The 23,126-nt window shown below is 53.1% G+C and overlaps 2 protein-coding genes across 6 annotated transcripts in view; both read right to left on the reverse strand.

Annotated features, from left to right (window-relative positions):
* Nucleotides 1-169: 169 nt before the first annotated feature.
* NEDD8 (NEDD8 ubiquitin like modifier) lies at nucleotides 170-11,292 on the reverse strand. 4 transcript variants are annotated; one of them, XM_085565702.1, is made up of 11 exons: nucleotides 11,155-11,292; nucleotides 9,932-10,133; nucleotides 8,187-8,923; nucleotides 6,956-7,057; nucleotides 6,078-6,173; nucleotides 4,600-4,699; nucleotides 4,480-4,522; nucleotides 4,338-4,393; nucleotides 3,648-3,695; nucleotides 1,593-1,675; nucleotides 170-393 (listed from the first exon to the last, which is right to left on the reverse strand). In XM_085565702.1, the coding sequence occupies exons 3-11, from the start codon at nucleotides 8,367-8,369 to the stop codon at nucleotides 385-387; spliced, it is 720 nt and encodes a 239-aa protein (XP_085421828.1). In that variant the 5' UTR covers nucleotides 8,370-8,923; nucleotides 9,932-10,133; nucleotides 11,155-11,292; the 3' UTR covers nucleotides 170-384. The 4 variants fall into 4 exon arrangements, with proteins under 4 accessions (XP_085421828.1, XP_085421829.1, XP_085421827.1 ...); XM_085565703.1 differs by lacking the exon at nucleotides 9,932-10,133 and having other exon boundaries at nucleotides 8,187-8,294; nucleotides 11,155-11,286; XM_085565701.1 differs by lacking the exon at nucleotides 11,155-11,292 and having other exon boundaries at nucleotides 8,187-8,294; nucleotides 9,932-10,957.
* Nucleotides 11,293-12,362: 1,070 nt separating this feature from the next.
* Nucleotides 12,363-23,126, reverse strand: part of TGM1 (transglutaminase 1) — a 33,707-nt gene continuing 22,943 nt past the window's right edge. Inside the window, exons 11-14 of one of the 2 annotated variants that reach the window (XM_085565700.1) lie at nucleotides 22,011-22,289; nucleotides 19,151-19,311; nucleotides 14,116-14,252; nucleotides 12,363-13,082 (exon numbers count right to left, since the gene is read on the reverse strand). In XM_085565700.1, the coding sequence (XP_085421826.1) occupies nucleotides 12,803-13,082; nucleotides 14,116-14,252; nucleotides 19,151-19,311; nucleotides 22,011-22,289 (857 nt within the window). In that variant the 3' untranslated portion in view covers nucleotides 12,363-12,802. Of the gene's footprint in view, nucleotides 13,083-14,115; nucleotides 14,253-18,424; nucleotides 19,312-22,010; nucleotides 22,290-23,126 lie in introns of those variants that run through there. The other variant, XM_085565699.1, reaches the window with a different exon arrangement.

Here is a 23,126-nt window from a genome sequence, read left to right on the forward strand (position 1 = left end):
GACAAAATTGGGGAATTTTGGAAAGGTCTTAAGAGGGCAACGCCGCCAGTGGGGCCCACAGGACTCTTAAAGCGGCTACACTCTTAAAAGGGCAATGCCACCTTAAAAGGGCAACGTTGTGACAAAGCGAGGCCCAGCGTGCAGGAAATGACATCACCGACGCGGTTACGACGTCATCAGACAACCTTTATTAAATAATAACAGATCCACCAATAGGAAACAACCTCAGGGATGGGGGAAAGGAGTGGGCGTGGCTTAAAGGGGAGAAAGGGGCGTGGCCTGGGTGTGGCCACGCCCCCTCAGGGCCTGGCCACGCCCCCCCGCAGGGCCAGGACAAGATGGAGGACGGAGCCCCCCTGGATTTTGTAGTCGGCCGCTGTCTTCTCATCGTTCCTGGGGGGAGGAGCCGGAGAGGCCACGCCCACTTAGGCCACGCCCATAATTAGCACACAAAACATACACCCACTCTACCCCGCCATCTTAAGCCACGCCCACTCATGCTCTGACCACCCCGGCCACGCCCACCTCACTAAACCCCATTTGAACCAAAATTTTGCCCCAAATTTCTCTGTTTTTGCCATATTTCCACCCCAAATTTCCTCATCCTCGCCCCCTATTTTAAGCCAAAATTTGCCCATTTTTAGCCCGAATTTTAACTGAAAAATTCGGGATTTTTGCGCGGATTTTTCCCATTTTAATCCCTATTTGAAGTCAAAATTCCCCCATTTTTAGCCCAAATTCCCCCCACAATTCCCAATTTTTAACCCAAATCTCCCACACATTTCCCCAATTTAACCCAAACTCCCCCCAAATTGTCCCTCTAGCCCCACCTCTTTCCCTTAGCCCCGCCTTTCCTTTTGTCCCATTAATATTCCCATTAAGCTCCACCTCTTTTCTGCACAGACAATTAATATTCCCATTAAGCCCCGCCCCTTACCAAGCCCCACCCCATTCCCCTTAGCCCCGCCCCTTAATTTTCAAATCCCGCCCCTTCCCCCTAGATTGATTGATTTGCCTCAAGTCACGCCCCTTTCCCCTTTAGCCCCGCCCCTTACCTTTCAAACCCCCGCCCCTTTCCCCCTAGCTTGACTTGCCTCAAGCCCCGCCCATTTCCCCTTTAGCCCAGCCCCTTTCGCCAGTTTTCCCTATTCCTCTCAAGCCCCGCCCCTTTCCCCTCAAGCCCCGCCCCTTTCCCCATAGCCTCTCCTATTCCCGTTAAGCCCCGCCCCTTTCCTCTCAAGCCCCGCCCCTTTCCCCTCAAGCCCCACCCCCTTTCCCATAGACTATAATATTCCCCTCAAGCTCCGCCCCTTTCCCCTCAAGCCCCGCCCCTTTCCCGACAGCATCTCCTATTCTCTGAAGCCCCGCCCCTTTCCCATCAAGCCACGCCCATTGCTTCTCAAGCCCCGCCCCTTTCCCCTTGCCCCCACCCCTTTCCCCATAGCCTCTCCTATTCCCCTCAAGCCCCGCCCCTTTCCCCTCAAGCCCCGCCCCTTTCCCCTTGGCCCCGCCCATTTCCCCACAGCCTCTATTCCCATCAAGCCCCGCCCCTTTCCCCTTAGCCCCGCCCCTTCCCCTCAAGCCCCGCCCACATCTGCTTGCCGCTGTAGATCAGCCGCTGCTGCTGCGGGGGGATCCCCTCCTTCTCCTCCACGCGCTCCTTGATCCGCTCCACCTGCGCCGGGAAAAGGCGCCCGGGCCACAGCTGGGCACAGCTGGGCACGGCTGGGCACAGCTGGGCACGGCTGGGCCGCGGCCCGGCTCAAACGGGCACGGCCGGGGCACAAACGGGCGCAGCCGGGGCGAGTTACGGCGCGGCGGAGTCGCCCGCCGGATGTGGGGGATGTGGGCGCCGCCATTTTGGGGTACGGAGGGCCGGAAGTGGAGCGGAGCGGGCGCCGGAAGTGGGGGGGGGAAGGGGAGGGGGGAGCGGCTTGGAGGAGTCGGATGTGGTTGGGGGACTGGGAGGGAATGGTTTATACTGGGAGGGACTGGGAGGGACTGGGAGGGACTGGGAGGGAACTGGGAGGGACTGGGAGGGACTGGGAGGGACTGGGAGGGAACTGGGAGGGACTGGGAGGGACTGGGAGGGGACTGGGAGGGAACTGGGAGAGAATGGTTTATACTGGGAGGGACTGGGAGGGACTGGGAGGGGACTGGGAGGGAACTGGGAGGGACTGGGAGGGACTGGGAGGGGACTGGGAGGGAACTGGGAGAGAATGGTTTATACTGGGAGGGAACTGGGAGGGACTGGGAGGGAACTGGGAGGGAACTGGGAGGGACTGGGAGGGACTGGGAGGGAACTGGGAGGGAACTGGGAGAGAATGGTTTATACTGGGAGGGACTGGGAGGGAACTGAGCCTTAGTGAGCTGGACTGGGATCAAACTGGGATGAACTGGGAAGGCACTGGGCCATACTGGGATCAAACTGGGATGAACTGGGAAGGCGCTGAGCAATACTGGGATGAACTGGGAGGGGACTGATCCATACTGGGATGAACTGGGAGGGGACTGGGATGGACTGGGATGAACTGGGACACCCCTGATCCATACAGGGATGAACTGGGAGGGGACTGATCCATACTGGGATGAACTGGGAGGGTACTGGGATAAACTGGGAAACCTCTGATCCATACTGGGATTTACTGGGAGGACACTGATCCATACTGGGATGAACTGGGAGGGGACTGATCCATACTGGGATGAACTGGGAGGACACTGATCCATACTGGGATGAACTGGGAGGGGACTGGGATGAACTGGGAAACCTCTGATCCATACTGGGATGTACTGGGAGGACACTGATCCATACTGGGATGAACTGGGAGGGGACTGGGAGGGAACTGGGAGGTACTGGGAGGGGACTGGGAGGGACTGGGAGGGAACTGGGAGGGAACTGGGAGGGACTGGGAGGGAACTGGGAGGGACTGGGAGAGAATGGTTTATACTGGGAGGGACTGGGAGGGAACTGGGAGGGAACTGGGAGGGAATGGTTTATACTGGGAGGGACTGGGAGGGAACTGGGAGGGAACTGGGAGGGAATGGTTTATACTGGGAGGGACTGGGAGGGAACTGGGAGAGAATGGTTTATACTGGGAGGGAACTGGGAGGGATTGGGAGGGGACTGGGAGGGAACTGGGAGGGAACTGGGAGAGAATGGTCTATACTGGGAGGGACTGGGAGGGAACTGAGCCTTAATGAGCTGGACTGGGATCAAACTGGGATGAACTGGGAAGGCACTGGGCCATACTGGGATCAAACTGGGATAAACTGGGAAGGCGCTGAGCAATACTGGGATGAACTGGGAAACCACTGATCCATATTGGGATGAACTGAGAGGACACTGATCCATACTGGGATGAACTGGGAGGGGACTGGTCCATATTGGGATGAACTGGGAGGGGACTGATCCAAATTGGGATGAAGTGGGAGGGGACTGGGATGGACTGGGATGAACTGGGACACCCCTGATCCATATTGGGATGTACTGGGAGGGCACTGATCCATACTGGGATGAACTGGGAGGGGACTGGGATGAACTGGGAGCCCCCTGGCTCTTCCCCCCTCCCCTTGAGCCGCTCCTTCCCTCCCGCCCCCGCCCCGTACTGGTCCATACTGGTCCGTACTGGTCCGTACTGGGCGCTCACCTTGTCCGTGGGCTCGATGTCGATCTCGATCTCCTTCCCCGTCAGCGTCTGCGGGGCCGCCATCATCCCACAATGCACCGCGCGCCTCACCCCTCACTCCCCCCAAACTCCCGCTTTTCCCCCCAAAACCCCCCCGCCTCCAAGGGTTGAAGGACAAAAACCCCCGAATTTGCCCCAAATCCGCGTTTTTCGCCCCAAAATCCACCTTGACTTTGATCAGCATCGTGGCGGCCGCGGCGCCTTCCGAGCCGCCGAGCGGAAGCGGAAGTGAAGCCCCGCCCGCTCTGACCGCAGCTAAAATGGCGGGCGAGGCGCTTCCGGGGTTTCCACCAATCAGCGCGCGGCGCCTGCCTTTCGCCAGCAGTAAAAATGGCGCTGCCTGTAGTTCCGACAGCGCTTCCGGGCTCTGGACGCGCCTCATTGGTTAGACGCGCTGTCAATCATCGCCATTTCCCGCCCTCCTTTCCTGCCTGGCTCCGTTTTGCGGCGCGGCGGGAACGCCAAAAACGCCCTTTTTAAGCCCAAATTTCGCTGTTCCAACGCGCGCTGACGTCACGCCAAGCGCCACAGCGCTCCCCGGCCGCGCCGCGCTGCGATTGGCTCCCAAAAATCCCCCCCAAAAGCTCATTGGCCGCCCCGGCCTCCCCCCATGGGGGAATGGTTCGCTCCATGCTAATGAGGGCAACTCACCCAGGGGGAGGAAGCGGAGTGGGCGGAGCCGGCGGCGGCGGGGGCGGGGCTTCCTCCTGCATTAATTAAACACGCGACGCTTAATTAGCATATTAATTAGCAACGCAATTAGGCGGGGAGCAGGATGGGCGTGGCTACTCACGTGAGCGGCGTTTTCTCCGCCGGGAGTGGGCGTGGCAAGGGAGCTGCGGGCGGGGATTTGGGGTTAATGAGGCAGCTCATTTGCATACACAGCCCCGCCCACTCTCAAAGCCCCGCCTACCTGGGTGGGCGTGGCGAACCTCGGCGAAATAACGCTGGAGGCGGGGCAGGGGGCGTGGCCTGCAGCCCGGGGGGGCGTGGCTTCGGCAGAGCCGCTCCAGCTGCGGCCAATAGGAAGAAAGGGGCGGGGCTTGTGGAAGTGGGCGGGGCCAGGAGAGGGGCGGGGCCCATTTTGGCGGGAGTTTTGTGAATTTGCGATTTTTTGGGGGGGGAGTTTTGGGCGGCTTTGAGAAATTTTGGGTGATTTCGGTGGATTTTGGGAAATTTTGGGTGAATTTTGGGGCTTTTTGGGTGAGTTTTGAGGGATTTTTGTGAATTTTAGGGGAATTTTGGGTTAATTATGGAGAATTTTTGGGCGAATTTGGGGTGAATTTAGGGGAAGCTTGGATGATTTTCGTTAATTTTGGGTGATTTTTGGGGAAATTTTGGAGAATTTTGGGAGATTCTTGTGAATTTTGTGAAAATTTTGGATTATTTCCATGACTTTTGGGAAATTTTGGGTGACTTTTGGGTGATTTTAGTGAATTATGGGGAAATTTTGGGTGACTTCCGTGAATTTTGGGAAATTTTGGGTGAATTTTTGGTCATTTTTGTGAATTTTGGGGAAATTTTGGAGAATTTTGGGTGACTTCCGTGAATTTTGGGAAATTTTGGGTGAATTTTGAGGCTTTTTGGGTGAGTTTTGAGGGATTTTTGTGAATTTTAGGGGAATTTTGGATTAATTTTGGAGAATTTTTGGGCGAATTTGGGGTGAATTTTGGGTGATTTTTGGGGAAATTTTGGAGAATTTTGGGAGAATCTTGTGAATTTTGTGAAAATTTTGGATTATTTCCATGAATTTTGGGAAATTTTGGGTGACTTTTGGGTGACTTTTGTGAATTTTGTGGAAATTTTGGGTGACTTCCCTGAATTTTGGGAAATTTTGGGTGAATTTTTGGTCATTTTTGGGAATTTTGGGGAAATTTTGGGTGATTTCCGTGAATTTTGGGAAAATTTGGGTGAATTCGGGTGATTTTTGTGAAGTTTGGGGAAATCTTTGAGAAATTTTGGGTGATTTCCGAGAATTTTGGGAAATTTTGGGGGAATTTTGGGAAAATTTTGTGAATTTTGGGCGATTTTGGGCGATTTTTCTGAATTTTGGGAAATTTTGGGTGATTTTTGTAAATTTTGGCTGAATTATGGGTGGTTTTTGTAAAAAATTGAAAGAATTTTGTATTAATTTTGGGGCAAATTTGGGATGATATTGGGGTGAACTCGGGGAAATTTTGGGTAATTTTTATGAATTTTGGGGAAAACTTGGAGAATTTTGGTTGACTTCTGTGAACTTTGGGAAAATGTGGGTGAATTTTGGGTGAGTTTTGTGAATTTTGGGGTGGTTTTTGTAAAAATGGCAATTCCCAGGGGGCGTGGCTTTCAGCAAAGGGGGCGTGGCTTGTGGAAAAGGGGCGTGGCTTGGGCGAGGCCACGCCCCCAACTCACCTGGGGCAGGTCGGGGGGGGGCAGGGCGCTCTCCAGGCGCTCCAAAAATTCCAGGAAAAGGCGGAGCAGGGAACGGCGGAAACACGGCCCGTACTCCTGGGGGGAACTGGTTTATACTGGGAGGGACTGGGAGGGACTGGGAGGGACTGGGAGGGAACTGGGAGGGACTGGGAGGGACTGGGAGGAACTGGGAGGGAACTGGGAGGAACTGGGAGGAACTGGTTTATACTGGGAGGGACTGGGAGGGACTGGGAGGGACTGGGAGGAACTGGGAGGGACTGGGAGGGACTGGGAGGGAACTGGGATGAACTGGGAGGGACTGGGAGGAACTGGGAGGGACTGGGAGGGAACTGGGAGGAACTGGGAGGGACTGGGAGGGACTGGGAGGGAACTGGGAGGAACTAGGAGGGACTGGGAGGGAACTGGGAGGAAATGGGAGGGACTGGGAGGAACTGGGAGGGAACTGGGAGGGACTGGGAGGAAATGGGAGGGACTGGGAGGAACTGGGAGGGACTGGGAGGGACTGGGAGGGACTGGGAGGGACCTGGGACAAACTGGGAGGGAACTGGGAGGGGGTTTGGGGTTACTGGGAGGTGACTTGCCCATACTGGTTTATACTGGGAGGGACTGGGAGGGGGTGTGGGGGTTACTGGGATGGACTGGGAGAGGGTTTAGGGGTTACTGGTTTATACTGGGAGGGACTGGGAGGGGACTGGGCCATACTGGGATGAACTGGGAGGTCCCCAGGGTGTTACTGGTTTATACTGGGAGGATCTGGGAGTGACTGGGAGCTTACTGGTTTATACTGGGATTAACTGGGAGGGGCGGGGCAGGGTTCCAGGACCTTACTGGTTTATACTGGTTTATAGTGGTCTCACCTGCAGGAAGGGCTCCAGGCCCCGCCCACTTCCCAGAATTCCCAGCACCTGCTCCCGGAAGTGCTCCTCGGCCACGCCCACCAGGGGGAGCTCCTGAGCGGTCTGGGGGGCGTGGCTTGCTCAGACCACGCCCCCTTTGCCCATATATGGATATGGGGAGGGGTTCAAGGGGGAGCAGGGCTCCCAGTTCAAACCAGTATGGCTCCAGTTCAAACTGGTATGGCCACAGTGCCCTCCCAGTTCATCCCAGTATGGATCAGAGCCATCCCAGTTCATCCCAGTATCTCCCAGTGCCCTCCCAGTTCATCCCAGTAACCCCAAGTCCCATTCCCAGTCCATCCCAGTATGGCCCAGTCCCTCCCAGTTTGATCCCAGTCCATCCCAGTCCATCCCAGTAACCCCAAACCCCAAACCAGTTCCCTCCCAGTTCCTCCAGTTCCTCCCAGTTCCCTCCCAGTCCTTCCCAGTCCCTCCCAGTTCATCCTAGTCCCCTCCCAGTTCCTCCCAGTTCCTCCCAGTCCCTCCAGTCCTTCCCAGTCCCTCCCAGTTCATCCTAGTCCCCTCCCAGTTCCTCCCAGTCCCTCCCAGTTCCTCCCAGTCCCTCCAGTCCTTCCCAGTCCCTCCCAGTCCCCTCCCAGTTCCTCCCAGTTCCCTCCAGTCCCTCCCACTTCCCTCCCAGTATAAACCAGTCCCTCCCAGTTCCCTCCCAGTCCCTCCCAGTCCCCTCCCAGTTCCCTCCCAGTCCCTCCCAGTTCCCTCCCAGTGCCCTCCCAGTTGGATCCCAGTTGGATCCCAGTTCCCTCCCAGTTCCTCCCAGTCCCTCCCAGTTCCTTCCCAGTTCATCCCAGTCCCCTCCCAGTCCCTCCCAGTTCCCTCCCAGTTCATCCCAGTAACCCCAAATCCCATTCCCAGTCCATCCCAGTATGGCCCAGTCCCTCCCAGTTTGATCCTAGTCCATCCCAGTCACCCCAAACCCCAAACCAGTTCCCTCCCAGTTCCTCCCAGTCCCCTCCCAGTCCCTCCCAGTCCCTCCCAGTCCCTCCCAGTTCATCCCAGTCCCTCCCAGTTCATCCCAGTTCCCTCCCAATCCCTCCCAGTTCCCTCCCAGTGCCCTCCCAGTTGGATCCCAGTTCCCTCCCAGTTCCCTCCCAGTGCCCTCCCAGTTGGATCCCAGTTCCCTCCCAGTTCCTCCCAGTCCCTCCCAGTTCCTCCCAGTCCATCCCAGTCTCACCCCGAGGGCGTGGCCTCCCGCTGGCCCCGCCCCCTCCGGGAACAGCCAATCCAGCGCGTCCAGCACGGCAGGGGAGGGGCCGAGCTCCCGCAGCAGTGACGTCACCATCTGGGGGCGGGGCCAAGGGAGCAAGGGGCGTGGCTTGGGGCATTGGGGGCGGGGCTTGGGGCACCCCACGCCCATAAAAGGGCAAAGGGGCGGGGTTTAACTGGGTGGGCGTGGCCTGAGGAGCCAATGGGCGGGGCTTAGAGGAGTGGGCGTGGCCTTAGCAGACAATGGGCGGTGCTTATAGGAGTGGGCGTGGCCTGAGGAGGGATGGGCGTGGCCTGGACATAAACGGGCGTGGCCTAAACCCACAATGGGTGACAATTAAAGGAGTGGGCATGGCCTAAGCTAATTAATTCCCATAATGGATGGGGCTTAAATGAGTGGGCGTGGCCTAGCCCCATAATGGGTGTTAATTAAAAGAGTGGGCGTGGCTTAGCTCCATTAAATCGCACAATGGGTGCTGTTTAAATGAGTGGGCGTGGCTTAAACCCTCAATGGGTGTGGTTTATATGAGTGGGCGTGGCTTAAACTCATTAATTCCCACAATGGGCGTGGTTTAGATGAGTGGGCGTGGCCTCAACTCATTAATTCCCACAACACGCGGGGTTTAAATGAGTGGGCGTGGCCTAACACAATGGGCGTGGCTTAAAGGAGTGGGCGTGGCTTATACTGGGAGGGCGTGGCTTGTGCTGAAACAGGCGTTGATTAATCTCATTAATATGCAAAATGGGCATGGCATTAGCGGGGTGGGCGTGGCCTAGACGGCAATTTCCCGTAGTGGGCGTGGCCGAATTTGAAGTGGGCGTGGCTTAACCATCCAATCACCGCACTGGGCGTGGTTTGCGGTGTGGGCGTGGCATGAGCGGGGGTGGGCGTGGCCTGGATGTGGGGGCGTGGCCTGGACAGGGTGGGCGTGGTCTGACCGGGAGTGGGCGTGGTCAAACCAGGGTGGGCGTGGCCTGTGCGGGGGTGGGTGTGTCCGAACCGGGGTGGGCGTGGCCTGAGCAGGGATGGGCGTGGCCAAAGCAGTGTGGGCGTGGCCTGTGGGGCGGGTGTGTCCGAACCAGGGTGGGCGTGGCCTGAGCAGGAGTGGGCGTGGCCTGAGGGGGTGGGCCTGGCCTGAGCGGGGATGGGTGTGGCCAAAGCAGTGTGGGCGTGGCCTGAGCAGGAGTGGGCGTGTCCTGAGGTGGATGGGCGTGGCCTGAGCAGGAGTGGGCGTGGCCTTAGCGGGGATGGGCGTGGCCTTAGCGGGGATGGGCGTGGCCTGAGCGGGGATGGGCGTGGCCGAAGCAGTGTGGGCGTGGCCTGAGGGGGTAGGCGTGGCCTGAGCATGAGTGGGCGTGGCCTGAGCGGGGGTGGGCGTGGCCTGAATGGGATCGGCGTGGCCTGAATGTGATGGGCGTGGCCTGAGCATGAGTGGGCGTGGCCTGAGCATGATTGGGCGTGGCCTGAGCATGATTGGGCGTGGCTAACCGGGGGTGGGCGTGGCCTGAGGGGGTAGGCGTGGCCTGAGCATGAGTGGGCGTGGCCTGAGCGGTGGTGGGCGTGGCCTGAATGGGATGGGCGTGGCCTGAGCGGGGGTGGGCGTGGCCTGAATGTGATGGGCGTGGCCTGAGCATTAGTGGGCGTGGCCTGAGCATGATTGGGCGTGACTAACCGGGGGTGGGCGTGGCTAACCGGGGGTGGGCGTGGCCTACCTGCGCGCGCAGCCCCAGGCTGAGGCGGGCGCGGTGCCGGGGCCGCAGCAGCGCCGGGGCCGCGGCCCCCGAGGCTTCCAGCAGGGCCAGGAGCCGCCCCCAGCCACGCCCCGCCAGGCCACGCCCACCCGGGCCACGCCCATCCAGGCCACGCCCCCTCAGCGCCCACCAGGCCCCGGCCAGGGCCAAGCGCAGGGAGGGGCTGGGGTGGGGGGGGGAGAGAAACCGGTTTGGACTGGTCAGCGCCCAGTTCATCCCAGTATGGCCCCAGTGCCCTCCCAGTAACCCTGAACCCCAAACCAGTAACTCCCAGTTCATCCCAGTATGGCCCAGTGGGTTTCCAGTCCATCCCTGTTCCTCCCAGTCTCTCCCAGTCCCTCCCAGTTCATCCCAGTATGGCCGCAGCTCCCCGCCAGTCCCTCCCAGTATAAACCAGTATGGCCCAGTGCCCTCCCAGTACCCCCCAAACCCCTCCCAGTCCCTCCCAGTTCATCCCAGTTCCCTCCCAGTCCCTCCCAGTTCCCTCCCAGTCCCTCCCAGTGCCTCCCCAGTCGATCCCAGTTCATCCCAGTATAGCCCAGCCTCCTCCCATTCCCTCCCAGTTCCCTCCCAGTCCCTCCGAGTGCCTCCCCAGTCGATCCCAGTACATCCCAGTATAACCCAGCCTCCTCCCATTCCCTCCCAGTTCCCTCCCAGTATGGCCCAGTCAAGTCTCAGTCCTGTCCCAGTCCATCCCAGTGAGCTCCCAGTTTGTCCCAGTATGGTCCCAGTTCCTCCCAGTTCATCCCAGTAACCCCAAACCCCAAACCAGTAACTCCCAGTCCATCCCAGTACCCTCCCAGTACAGCCCAGTCACCTCCCAGTTCATCCCAGTAACTCCCAGTGAGGTCCCAGTCCATCCCAGTCCCTCCCAGTATGTCCCAGTCACATCCCAGTTGATCCCAGTCCGTCCCAGTCCCTTCCAGTTCATCCCAGTATGGCCGCAGCTCCCCCTCAGTCCCTCCCAGTATAAACCAGTATGGCCCAGTGCCCTCCCAGTACCCCCCAACCCCCTCCCAGTCCCTCCCAGTCCCTCCTAGTTCCCTCCCAGTTTGATCCCAGTCCCTCCCAGTCCCTCCCAGTTCATCCCAGTCCCTCCCAGTACCCCCAAACCCCCTCCCAGTCCCTCCCAGTCCCTCCCAGTCCCTCCCCGTCCCCCCCAGTCCCCCCCAGTCCCCCCTCACCTGACGTCACTTCCTCCCATCCCGCGCTCTCCGTTTTCCCGCGCTCCCAGTGACGTCACTTCCGCCCCGCTCCCGCCGCTCTCCGGTAGCGGCGGCGGCGGCCGCGCGCTCCCAGTGACGTCACCGCGCCGCGCTCCCTCCCCATTGGCCGCCGCTTCGGCCAATCCCGAGCGGCGCCGCCTGCCCCCCTTCCCTCCCGTTAGCCACGCCCCTTGAATGACGTCACGCGCGGGGCGGGGGTTTGCGCAGCGATTTTATTGGCGGGCGGGGCGGTGACGTCATCGGCAGGGCTCCCAGTACAAACCAGTGCTCCCAGTATGGACCAGTATGGCCCAGTATGGCCCAGTGACCCCTCCCAGTGCTCCCAGTATGGACCAGTATGGACCAGTGACCCCTCCCAGTGCTCCCAGTACGGACCAGTATGGCCCAGTGACCCCTCCCAGTGCTCCCAGTATGGACCAGTATGGACCAGTGACCCCTCCCAGTGCTCCCAGTATGGACCAGTATGGCCCAGTGACCCCTCCCAGTGCTCCCAGTATGGACCAGTATAACCCAAACCCCCTTCCAGTGCTCCCAGTATGGCTCCCAGTACAAACCAGTGCTCCCAGTATGACCCCAAACCCCCTCCCAGTATTCCCAGTAAGGCTCCCAGTGCTCCCAGTATGGACCAGTACCTGTTCCCAGTGCTCCCAGTTTGACCCCAACCCTCTCCCAGTGCTCCCAGTATTCCCAGTATGACCCCAAACCCCCTCCCAGTATTCCCAGTGACCCCTCCCAGTGCTCCCAGTATAAACCAGTATAACCCAAACCCCCGCCCAGTATTCCCAGTATGGGTCCCAGTGCTCCCAGTATGACCCAAACCCTCTCCCAGTACAAACCAGTGCTCCCAGTATGGCCCAGTATAGACCAGTATGGCTCCCAGTATTCCCAGTGATGCCTCCCAGTGCTCCCAGTATGGACCAGTAACAGCTCCCAGTATTCCCAGTATGACCCCAAACCTCCTCCCAGTGCTCCCAGTAAGGCTCCCAGTGCTCCCAGTATGGACCAGTGACCGCTCCCAGTGCTCCCAGTATGGACCAGTACAAACCAGTGCTCCCAGTATAGCCCAGTATGACCCCAAACCCCCTCCCAGTATTCCCAGTGACCCCTCCCGGTGCTCCCAGTACAAACCAGTGCTCCCAGTACAAACCAGTGCTCCCAGTATGAACCAGTAACTATTCCCAGTGCTCCCAGTCTGATCCCAAACCCTCTCCCAGCGCTCCCAGTACAAACCAGTGCTCCCAGTATGAACCAGTAACTATTCCCAGTGCTCCCAGTCTGACCCCAAACCCTCTCCCAGCGCTCCCAGTACAAACCAGTGCTCCCAGTATGAACCAGTAACTATTCCCAGTGCTCCCAGTCTGACCCCAAACCCTCTCCCAGCGCTCCCAGTACAAACCAGTGCTCCCAGTATGAACCAGTAACTATTCCCAGTGCTCCCAGTCTGATCCCAAACCCTCTCCCAGCGCTCCCAGTACAAACCAGTGCTCCCAGTATGAACCAGTAACTATCCCCAGTGCTCCCAGTCTGATCCCAAACCCTCTCCCAGCGCTCCCAGTACAAACCAGTGCTCCCAGTAAGGCTCCCAGTACAAACCAGTGCTCCCAGTTCACCCCCCCGTGCTCCCGCCCGGCCTGCCCCTCCTCCGGCGCAGCCGCCGGCCGCCGTTCCCAGTGCTCCCAGTATTCCCAGTATGGCTCTCGGCGCTCCCAGCGGCATCCTCGGCGCTCCCAGTGCTCCCAGTGCTCCCAGTAAGCGCCCGGAACTGGAGGCAGCCGCTCAGGGGGGGGAGGGCGCCGCTCTCCAGCGTGGCCACCAGGCGGCGCTGCCCCGCCCGCAGCGGCGTCACCGATTGGCTGAGGCGGAGCGTCTGCCCCGCCCCCACCGAGCTGGGGGGGGAAAAACCAGTATGGACCAGTATGGACCAGTATGGACCACTATGGACCGGTATAAACCAGTATGGACCGGTAGGGACCAGTATGGACCGGTATGGACCAGTATGGACCAGTATGGACCAGTAAAAAACAGTAAAAACCAGTATGAACCAGTATGGACCAGTATGGACCAGTATGGACCGGTATAAACCAGTATGGACCAGTATGGACCAGTATGGACCACTATGGACCGGTATAAACCAGTATGGACCAGTATGGACCGGTATGGACAAGTATGGACCAGTATGGACCGCTATGGACCAGTATGGACCAGTAAAAACCAGTATAAACCAGTATGGACCGGTATAAACCAGTATGGACCAGTATGGACCAGTATGGACCAGTATGGACCAGTATAAACCAGTATAAACCAGTTTAACCCCTTTTTTCCCCATTTTTTCCCATTTTTGCCTCATTTTTTTGTCCATTTTTTGCCAAATTTTCACAATTTCCCCCATTTTCCCCCTCCCAGTATAAACCAGTATCAACCAGTATAAACCAGTAACCCCAAATCCCCATTTAACCCTTTCTCACCCATTTTTTGCCCATTTCTCGCCCATTTTTCACCCAATTTTCACCAATTTTCCCCATTTTTCCCCCTCCCAGTATAAACCAGTATAAACCAGTATAAACCAGTACAAACCAGTAACCTCAAATCCCCATTTAACCCTTTCTTACCCACTTCTCGCCCATTTCTCGCCCATTTCTCACCCATTTCTCACCCGATTTTCACCAAATTTTCACCAATTTTCCCCATTTTTCCCCCATTTCCCCCTCCCAGTATAAACCAGTATAAACCAGTATAAACCAGTCCAAACCAGTAACCCCAAATCCCCATTTAACCCTTTCTTACCCACTTCTCGCCCATTTCTCGCCCATTTCTTACCCATTTTTCACCCAATTTTCACCCAATTTTCACCCAATTTTCCCCATTTTTCCCCCATTTTTCCCCTCCCAGTATAAACCAGTATAAACCAGTGGGGCTCACCCCAGGGCCAGCGGCTTGGGGCAGGCGATGCCGGCGCCCTCCATGCGCAGCGAGGCGGCGGGCAGCGGCGCCGGCAGCGGGTTCTGGAACACGACCTGCACGGCCACGGCCCGGCCCACCACGGCGGGGCCCAGCAGCTGCGCCAAAATCACCCCAAATCACCCCAAAATCACCCCAAAATCAGCCCAAAATCACCCCCAAATTCCGCGTTTTTACCCCAAAAAAATCGCCCCGAAATCCGGCTTTTTACCGCAAAAAATCCCCCCAAAAATCGCATTTTTTGCGCCGAAAAATCGCATTTTTTACTCCAAAAAAATCCCATTTTTTACTCCAAAAAATTCCCATTTTCACCCCAAAATCACCCCAAAAATTCCCCCAAAATCACCCCCAAATCACCCCAAAATCACCCAATTCATCCCAAAAATTCCTCCAAAATCACCCCAAAATCACCCCAAAATCACCCCCAAATTCCGCGTTTTTACCCCAAAAAAATCGCCCCCAGATCCCGTTTTTTAACGCGAAAAATCCCCCCAAAAATCGCATTTTTTGCGCCGAGAAATCGCATTTTTTACCGGAAAAAATTCCCATTTTTCACCCAAAAAATCATCCCATAAATTCCTCCAAAATGCCCCCAAAATCACCCCAAAATCAACCCCAAAATCCCCCCAAAATCACCCCAAAATCATCCCAAAAATTCCTCCAAAATCACCCCAAAATCAACCCAAAATCATCCCCAAAAATGACCCTAAAATGACCCCAAAATCAGCCCCAAGTCACCCCCAAATTCCGCGTTTTTACCCCAAAAAAATCGCCCCCAGATCCCGTTTTTTACCGCGAAAAATCCCCCCAAAAATCGCATTTTTTACCCCAAAAAAATCCCATTTTTCACCCAAAAAAATCACCCCCAAATCACCCCCAAATTCTGCTTTTTTACCCCAAAAAAATCGCCCCAAAATCCCGTTTTTTACCGCGAAAAATCCTCCCAAAAATCGCATTTTTTGCGCCAAAAAATCGCATTTTTTACGGGAAAAAATTCCCATTTTTCACCCAAAAAATCACCCCATAAATTCCCCCAAAATTCCCCCAAAATCCGCGTTTTTACCCCAAAAAAATCCCCCCAAAATCGCCCCGAAATCCCGTTTTTTACCACGAAAAATCCCCAAAAAATTGCATTTTTTGCGGGGAAAAATCGCATTTTTTACTGAAAAAAAATCCCATTTTTTACTGAAAAAAAATCCCATTTTTCACCCCAAAATCACCCCAAAAATTCCCCCAAAATCACCCCCAAATTCCGCTTTTTTACCCCCAAAAAATCCCCCCAAAAATCGCCCCAAAATCCCATTTTTTACTGCCAAAAAATCCCATTTTTTACACCAAAAAATCGCATTTTTTACGGGAAAAAATTCCCATTTTTCACCCCCAAAATCACCCCAAAAATTCCCCCAAAATCACCCCAAAATCACCCCGAAATTCCATTTTACACCCCAAAAATAATCCCCTACAAAATTGCCCCAAAAATCCCATTTTTCACCCCAAAACGACCCCCAAAATCGCCACAAAATCCCATTTTTTTACCCCCAAAAATCCCATTTTTCACCAAAAAAATCCCATTTTTCACCCCCAAAATTCCCCCACAAAATATCCCCTAAAATCTCATTTTTTCACCCCAAAATTCCGATTTTCGGGGAATTTTTTGAGGATTCCATTTTGGGATTTTTAGGGGATGTTTTGGGATTTTTTGGGGGGAATTTTTTGGGATTTTTGGGGGATTTTTTTTATTTTTTTGTAGATTTTTTTATTTTTTGGTATTTTTGGGGGATTTTTTTATTTTTTGGGGATTTTTGGAGGATTTTTTGGGATTTTTGGGTATTTTTTGGAGATTTTTTTATTTTGGGGGATTTTTTTGGGATTTCTTTTTGGGATTTCTTTGGGATTTTTTCGTGATTTGTGTGGAATTTTTGGGGATTTTTGGTGATTTTTTGGGGAATTTTTGGTGATTTTTTGGGGAATTTTTGGGGATTTTTTCGGTGATTTTTTTGGGATTTTTTTTGGGATTTTTGGTGATTTTTTTGGGTGATTTTTTTGGGATTTTTTGGGGGATTTTTTTTGAATTATTGGTGGGTTTTTTTGGTGATTTTTTTTTTTTTGTTGATTTTTTCTGTGATTTTTTTGGGATTTTTTTTTGGGGATTTTTGGTGATTTTTTGGGGATTTTTTGGGGATTTTTTTGGTGATTTTTGGTGATTTTTGGGGATTTTTTTGTGATTTTTTTTGTTGATTTTTTTTGGATTTTTTGGCATTTTTGGTGATTTTTGGGGGAATTTTTGGGGATTTTTTGGGATTTTTGTTGATTTTTTCGGGTGATTTTTTTGGGGATTTTTGTTGATTTTTTGGGGATTTTTTTGGTGATTTTTTTGTTGATTTTTTCGGTGATTTTTTGTTGATTTTTTTAAGATTTTTTTAGGATTTTTTTTATTTTTTGGTGATTGTTTTTTTTTATTTTTTGTTGATTTTTTCGAGATTTTTTCCATGATTTTTTGGTAATTTTTCTGTGATTTTTCCGTGATTTTTTGGGAGGATTTTTTCGGGCTTTTTGGTGATTTTTTTGGGATTGTTTTGGGATTTTTGGTGATTTTTTCGGTGATTTTTGTTTATTTTTTCCGTGATTTTTTCGGGATTTTTGGTGATTTTTTTGGGATTTTTTTGGAATATTTTCCGTGATTTTTTTGGGATTTTTGGTGATTATTTTTTATTTATTGGTGATTTTTTCGGTGATTTTCGTTGATTTTTTCCGTGATTTTTTTGGGGAGTTTTTCGGGATTTTTGGTGATTTTTTGGGGATTTTTTTGGGATTTTTGGTGATTTTTTTGGTAATTTTTTCGGTGATTTTTTTGGGATTTTTTTATGGGATTTTTGTTGATTTTTTCGGTGATTTTTTCTGTGATTTTTTGGGTGATTTTTTGGGTGATTTTTTATATTTTTGAGATTTTTTGGTGATTTTTTCGGTGATTTTTGTTGATTTTTTTGGGATTTTTGTAGATATTTTTTGGATTTTTGTTGATTTTTTCCGTGATTTTTTTTGGGATATTTTTGAGATTTTTGGTGATTTTTTTGGGATTTTTGTTGATATTTTTTTGGATTTTTTTTTGCGATTTCTGTTGATTATTTCCGTTATTTTTTGGGGGGATTTTTTCGGGATTTTTGGTGATTTTTTGGGGATTTTTTCGAGATTTTTGGTGATTTTTGTTGATTTTTTCCGTGATTTTTTTGGGGTTTTTTTGGATTTTTTTTTTTCATTTTTTGTTGATTATTTCCATGATTTTTTTGGGGATTTTTTCGGTGATTTTTGTTGATTTTTTGGGGATTATTGTTGATATTTTTTGGATTTTTTTTGAGATTTTTGTTGATTTTTTCCGTGATTTTTCCGGGATTTTTTGGTGGTTTTTTCTGTGATTTTTGTTGATTTTTTCCGTGATTTTTTTGGGGATATTTTTGAAATTTTTGTTGATTTTTTGGGGATTTTTGTTGATATTTTTTTGAGATTTTTGTTGATTTTTTCCGTGATTTTTTTGGGGATATTTTTGAAATTTTTGTTGATTTTTTGGGGATTTTTGTTGATATTTTTTTGGATTTTTTTTTGAGATTTTTGTTGATTTTTCCGTGATTTTTTTGGGATTTTTTTGGATTTTTTTGGGAATTTTTTTGGAATTTTTTTTGAGATTTTTGTTGATTTTTTCCGTGATTTTTGTTGATTTTTTGGTGATTTTTCCGTGATTTTTTGGGGAATTTTTTTGGATTTTTGGTGTTTTTTTGGTGATTTTTTTGGTGATTTTTTTTGGGATTTTTGGGGGATTTTTGGTGATTTTTTTTGGGGATTTTTTTTGGATTTTTGTTGATTTTTTTGAGACTTTTGTTGATTTTTTCCGTGATTTTTTTGGGGGATATTTTTGAGATTTTTGTTGATTTTTTTTTTCATTTTTTGTTGATTTTTTCCGTGATTTTGTTTTGGGATATATTTGAGATTTTTGTTGATTTTTTTTTTCTGTGATTTTTGTTGATTTTTTGGGGATTTTTACCTGATTTTTCCGTGATTTTTTCGGGATTTTTTTTTATTTTTGTTGATTTTTTTTGTGATTTTTTGGTGATTTTTTTGGGGATTTTTGGTGGATTTTTGGTGATTTTTTGGGGGATTGTTTTGGGATTTTTGGTGATTTTTTCAGTGATTTTTGTTGATTTTTTTTGGAATTTTTTTTGAGATTTTTGTTGATTTTTTCCGTGATTTTTGTTGATTTTCCGGTGATTTTTTCCGGATTTTTCCGTGATTTTTCCGGGATTTTTTGGTGATTTTTTCAGTGACTTTTGTTTATTTTTCCGTGATTTTTTTGTGATTTTTTTTGATTTTTTGGGGAATTTTTTTGGATTTTTTTTTTCATTTTTTGTTGATTTTTTCCGTGATTTTTGTTGATTTTTCGGTGATTTTTCCCTGATTTTTCAGTGATTTTTCCCTGATTTTTCGGTGGTTTTTCCCTGATTTTTCCCTTATTTTTCCCTGAATTTTCCGTGATTTTTCGGGATTTTTTGGTGATTTTTTCAGTGATTTTTGTTGATTTTTCGGTGATTTTTCCGGGATTTTTCCGTGATTTTTTTGGGATTTTTTTGGATTTTTTTGGGAATTTTTTTGGAATTTTTTTTGAGATTTTTGTTGATTTTTTCCGTGATTTTTGTTGATTTTTGTTGATTTTTCCGTGATTTTTCCGGGATTTTTTGGTGATTTTTTCGGTAATTTTTGTTGATTTTTCTGTGATTTTTTTGGGGATATTTTTGAGATTTTTGTTGATTTTTTTTTTTTCATTTTTTGTTGATTTTTCCCTGATTTTTCCCTGATTTTTCCCTGATTTTTCCCTGATTTTTCCCTGATTTTTCCGGGATTTTTCCGGGATTTTTCCGGGATTTTTCCGGGGTTTTTCCGGGATTTTTCCGGGATTTTTCCGGGATTTTTCCGGGATTTTTCCGGGATTTTTCCGGGATTTTTTTACCGTCAGGCTGAGCTCGGGCGCCTGCAGCCGCACCAGCAGCTCCTTGGCCACCACGCGGCCGCTCTCCTGCACGGCCACCGCCACCGTCAGCTTCAGCGCGTCCTGCTCGCCCACCTGCGGCCCGTACTCGGCGTACGGCACCGTCATCCTCACCGTCTCCTCTGCCGGGACACCGGGACAACCCCCGGACATTGGGGGACAGCGGGGACACCCGTGGGGACAGCGGGGATACCCATGGGGACAGCGGGGACACCATGGGGGAAAGCGGGGACACCCATGGGGGACAATGGGACACCCATGGGGGACAGCGGGGATACCCATGGGGACAGCGGGGACACCATGGGGGAAAGCGGGGACACCCATGGGGGACAGCGGGGACACCCATGGGGGACAGCGGGGACACCATGGGGGACAGCGGGGACACCCGTGGGGACAGCGGGGACACCCATGGGGGACAATGGGACACCCACGGGGGACAACGGGGACACCCATGGGGGACAATGGGGACACCCATGGGGGACATTGGGACACCCATGGGGGACAATGGGGACACCCATGGGGGACATTGGGACACCCATGGGGGACAATGGGGACACCCATGGGGGACATTGGGACACCCATGGGGGACAATGGGACACCCATGGGGGACAGTGGGGACACCCATGGGGGACAGCGGGGACACCCATGGGGGACAATGGGACACCCATGGGGGACAATGGGACACCCATGGGGGACATTGGGACACCCATGGGGGACAGCGGGGACACCCGTGGGGGACAGCGGGGATACCCATGGGGGACATTGGGACAACCCCAGGGGACATTGGGACAACCCTAGGGACAATGGGGACAACCCTGGGGACAATGGGGACACCCATGGGGGACAACGGGGACACCCATGGGGGACATTGGGACAACCCCAGGGGACAATGGGGACAACCCTGGGGACAGCAGGGACACCCATGGGGGACAATGGGACAACCCTGGGGGACATTGGGACAACCCCAGGGGACAATGGGGACAACCCCGGGGACAATGGGACAACCCGGGGGGACAATGGGGGACATCAGGGACAACCCTGGGGACAGCAGGGACACCCACGGGGGACACCGGGGACACCCGTGGGGGACAATGGGACACCCATGGGGGACATTGGGACAACCCGGGAGGACATTTGGGGGACATCGGGGACACCCATGGGGGACATTGGGACAACCCCAGGGGACAATGGGACAACCCCAGGGAACATTTGGGGGACATTGGGGACACCCATGGGGGACAATGGGGACAACCATGGGGACAGCGGGGACACCCATGGGGGACATTGGGACAACCCCGGGGACATTGGGAAACCCATGGAGGACATCGAGGACACCCATGGGGGACATTGGGACAACCTCGGGGGACAATGGGACAACCACAGGGAACATTGGGACAACCCTGGGGGACATTCGGAAATCCATGGGGGACATTGGGGACACCCATGGGGGACAACGGGACACCCATGGGGGACATTGGGACAACCCCGGGGGACATTTGGGGGACATTGGGGACACCCATGGGGGACATTGGGACAACCTCGGAGGACATTGGGACAACCCTGGGGGACATCGAGGACACCCATGGGGGACATTGGGACAACCCCAGGGGACAATGGGACAACCCCAGGGAACATTTGGGGGACATTGGGGACACCCATGGGGGACAATGGGGACGACCATGGGGACAGCGGGGACACCCATGGGGGACAGCGGGGACACCCATGGGGGACAGCGGGGACACCCATGGGGGACATTGGGACAACCCCAGGGGACATTGGGACAACCCCGGGGACAATGGGGACAACCCTGGGGACAGCAGGGACACCCATGGGGGACAATGGGACAACCCTGGGGGACATTGGGACAACCCCAGGGGACAATGGGACAACCACGGGGGACATTTGGGGGACATCGGGGACACCCATGGGGGACAATGGGGACAACCCCGGGGACAATGGGACAACCCGGGGGGACAATGGGGGACATCAGGGACAACCCTGGGGACAGCAGGGACACCCACGGGGGACAATGGGAGCACCCATGGGGGACAATGGGACACCCATGGGGGACAATGGGACACCCATGGGGGGACATCGGGGACACCCATGGGGGACACCGGGGACACCCATGGGGGACAATGGGACAACCCCAGGAGGACATTGGGACAACCCCGGGGACAATGGGACAATCCTGGGGGACAATGGGGACACCCCCAAGGGACACCATGGGAGGTACATTGGGGACATCCCAAGGGAAACCTCAGGGGACATTGGGGACACCAGTACCAAACCAGTATAAGCCAGTATAAAACCAGTATAAACTGGTATAAACCAGTATAAACCAGTATAAACCAGTATAAACCGGCATAAACCAGTATAAACCAGTATAAACCAGTTTCAAACCAGTATAAACCGGTATGGACCAGTATGGACCAGTATAAACCAGTAAAACCCAGTATAAATCAATCTAAACCAGTAAAAACCAGTATGAACCAATATAAACCAATATAAACTGGTATAAAGCATTATAAACCAGTATAAACCGGTATAAACCAGTATCAACCATTATAAACCAGTATAAACCGGTGTATAAACCAGTATAAACCGGTATAAACCAGTATAAACCAGTATAAACCAGTATAAACCAGTATAAACCAGTATAAACCAGTACAAACCAGTACAAACCAGTAACCCCAAACCCTCATTTAACCCTTTCCGAACCCACTTTCCACCCATTGGCTGACCCCCAAACCTCCCCAAAACCCCAAACCAGTATAAACCAGTAGAAACCAGTAGAAACCAGTACGAAACCAGTCCGAACCCTGGCCCGGCGGCAACGTCCGGCGGTGCTGCTCCTGCCGGAAGGCGGCGCCGGCCACGCCGGTGTAGCGGACGGCGCAGAGGGAGAAGCGCAGCCGCAGCGTGCGGGGCTCGGCGGCGCCGTTGGCCAGCGCGGCCCACAGCTCCAGCTCGGCGCCGGCCACGGCCGGCCCGGCGCCGACGCTCAGCGTCACGTCGCCGGACGACGCCGGGCCCTGGCGGCGCGGCCGCGAGCCGTGCGCCGTGGCGGCCGAGACGGCGCGGCGCTCCTCCTCCGAGCCTGGCGGTGGGCAAGGGTGGGGTCAGCGGTGGGGTCAAGGGGTCGTGGGTTGGGTCATCAGATGGGTCATTGGGTCAAGGGTTGGGTCATTGGGTCAGGGGTTGGGTCATTGGTCAAGGGTTGGGTCATTGGGTCATGGGTTGGGTCATTGGGTCAAGGGTTGGGTCATTGGGTCAGGGGTTGGGTCATTGGGTCAGGGGTTAGGTCATTGGTCAAGGGTTGGGTCATTGGTCAAGGGTTGGGTCATTGGGTCATGGGTTGGGTCATTGGGTCAGGGGTTAGGTCATTGGTCATGGGTTGGGTCATTGGTCATGGGTTGGGTCATTGGGTCAAGGGTTGGGTCATTGGGTCAAGGGTTGGGTCATTGGGTCAAGGGTTGGGTCATTGGGTCAGGGGTTGGGTCATTGGTCAAGGGTTGGGTCATTGGGTCATGGGTTGGGTCATTGGGTCATGGGTTGGGTCATTGGGTCAAGGGTTGGGTCATTGGGTCAAGGGTTGGGTCAAGGGGTCATGGGTTGGGTCATTGGTCAAGGGTTGGGTCATTGGTCATTGGTTGGGTCATCGGTTGGGTCATTGGTCAAGGGTTGGGTCAAGGGGTCAAGGGTTGGGTTAAGGGGTCAAGGGTTGGGTCATTGGTCAAGGGTTGGGTCATCGGTTGGGTCATTGGTCAAGGGTTGGGTCAAGGGGTCAAGGGTTGGGTTAAGGGGTCAAGGGTTTGGTCATTGGTCAAGGGTTGGGTCATCGGTTGGGTCATTGGTCAAGGGTTGGGTCAAGGGGTCAAGGGTTGGGTTAAGGGGTCAAGGGTTTGGTCATTGGTCAAGGGTTGGGTCAAGGGGT

The sequence above is a fragment of the Lonchura striata genome, chromosome 36, assembly GCF_050655825.1.
Source record: "Lonchura striata isolate lonStrDom1 chromosome 36, ASM5065582v1, whole genome shotgun sequence".
NCBI lineage: Eukaryota > Metazoa > Chordata > Aves > Passeriformes > Estrildidae > Lonchura > Lonchura striata.

Bases quoted from the DNA above. Each gene is read 5' to 3' on its own strand.
- NEDD8 (XM_085565701.1), bottom strand. From the start codon at position 10,249: ATGAACTGGGAGTTACTGGTTTGGGGTTCAGGGTTACTGGGAGGGCAC. The intron at 4,700-6,077 runs GTGAGTTGGGGG...TATTGGCCGCAG, and splicing joins CCCCCCCCGACCTGCCCCAG to CTGGAGCGGCTCTGCCGAAG. The intron at 4,394-4,479 runs GTGAGTAGCCAC...TAATTAATGCAG, and splicing joins GCGGAGAAAACGCCGCTCAC to GAGGAAGCCCCGCCCCCGCC.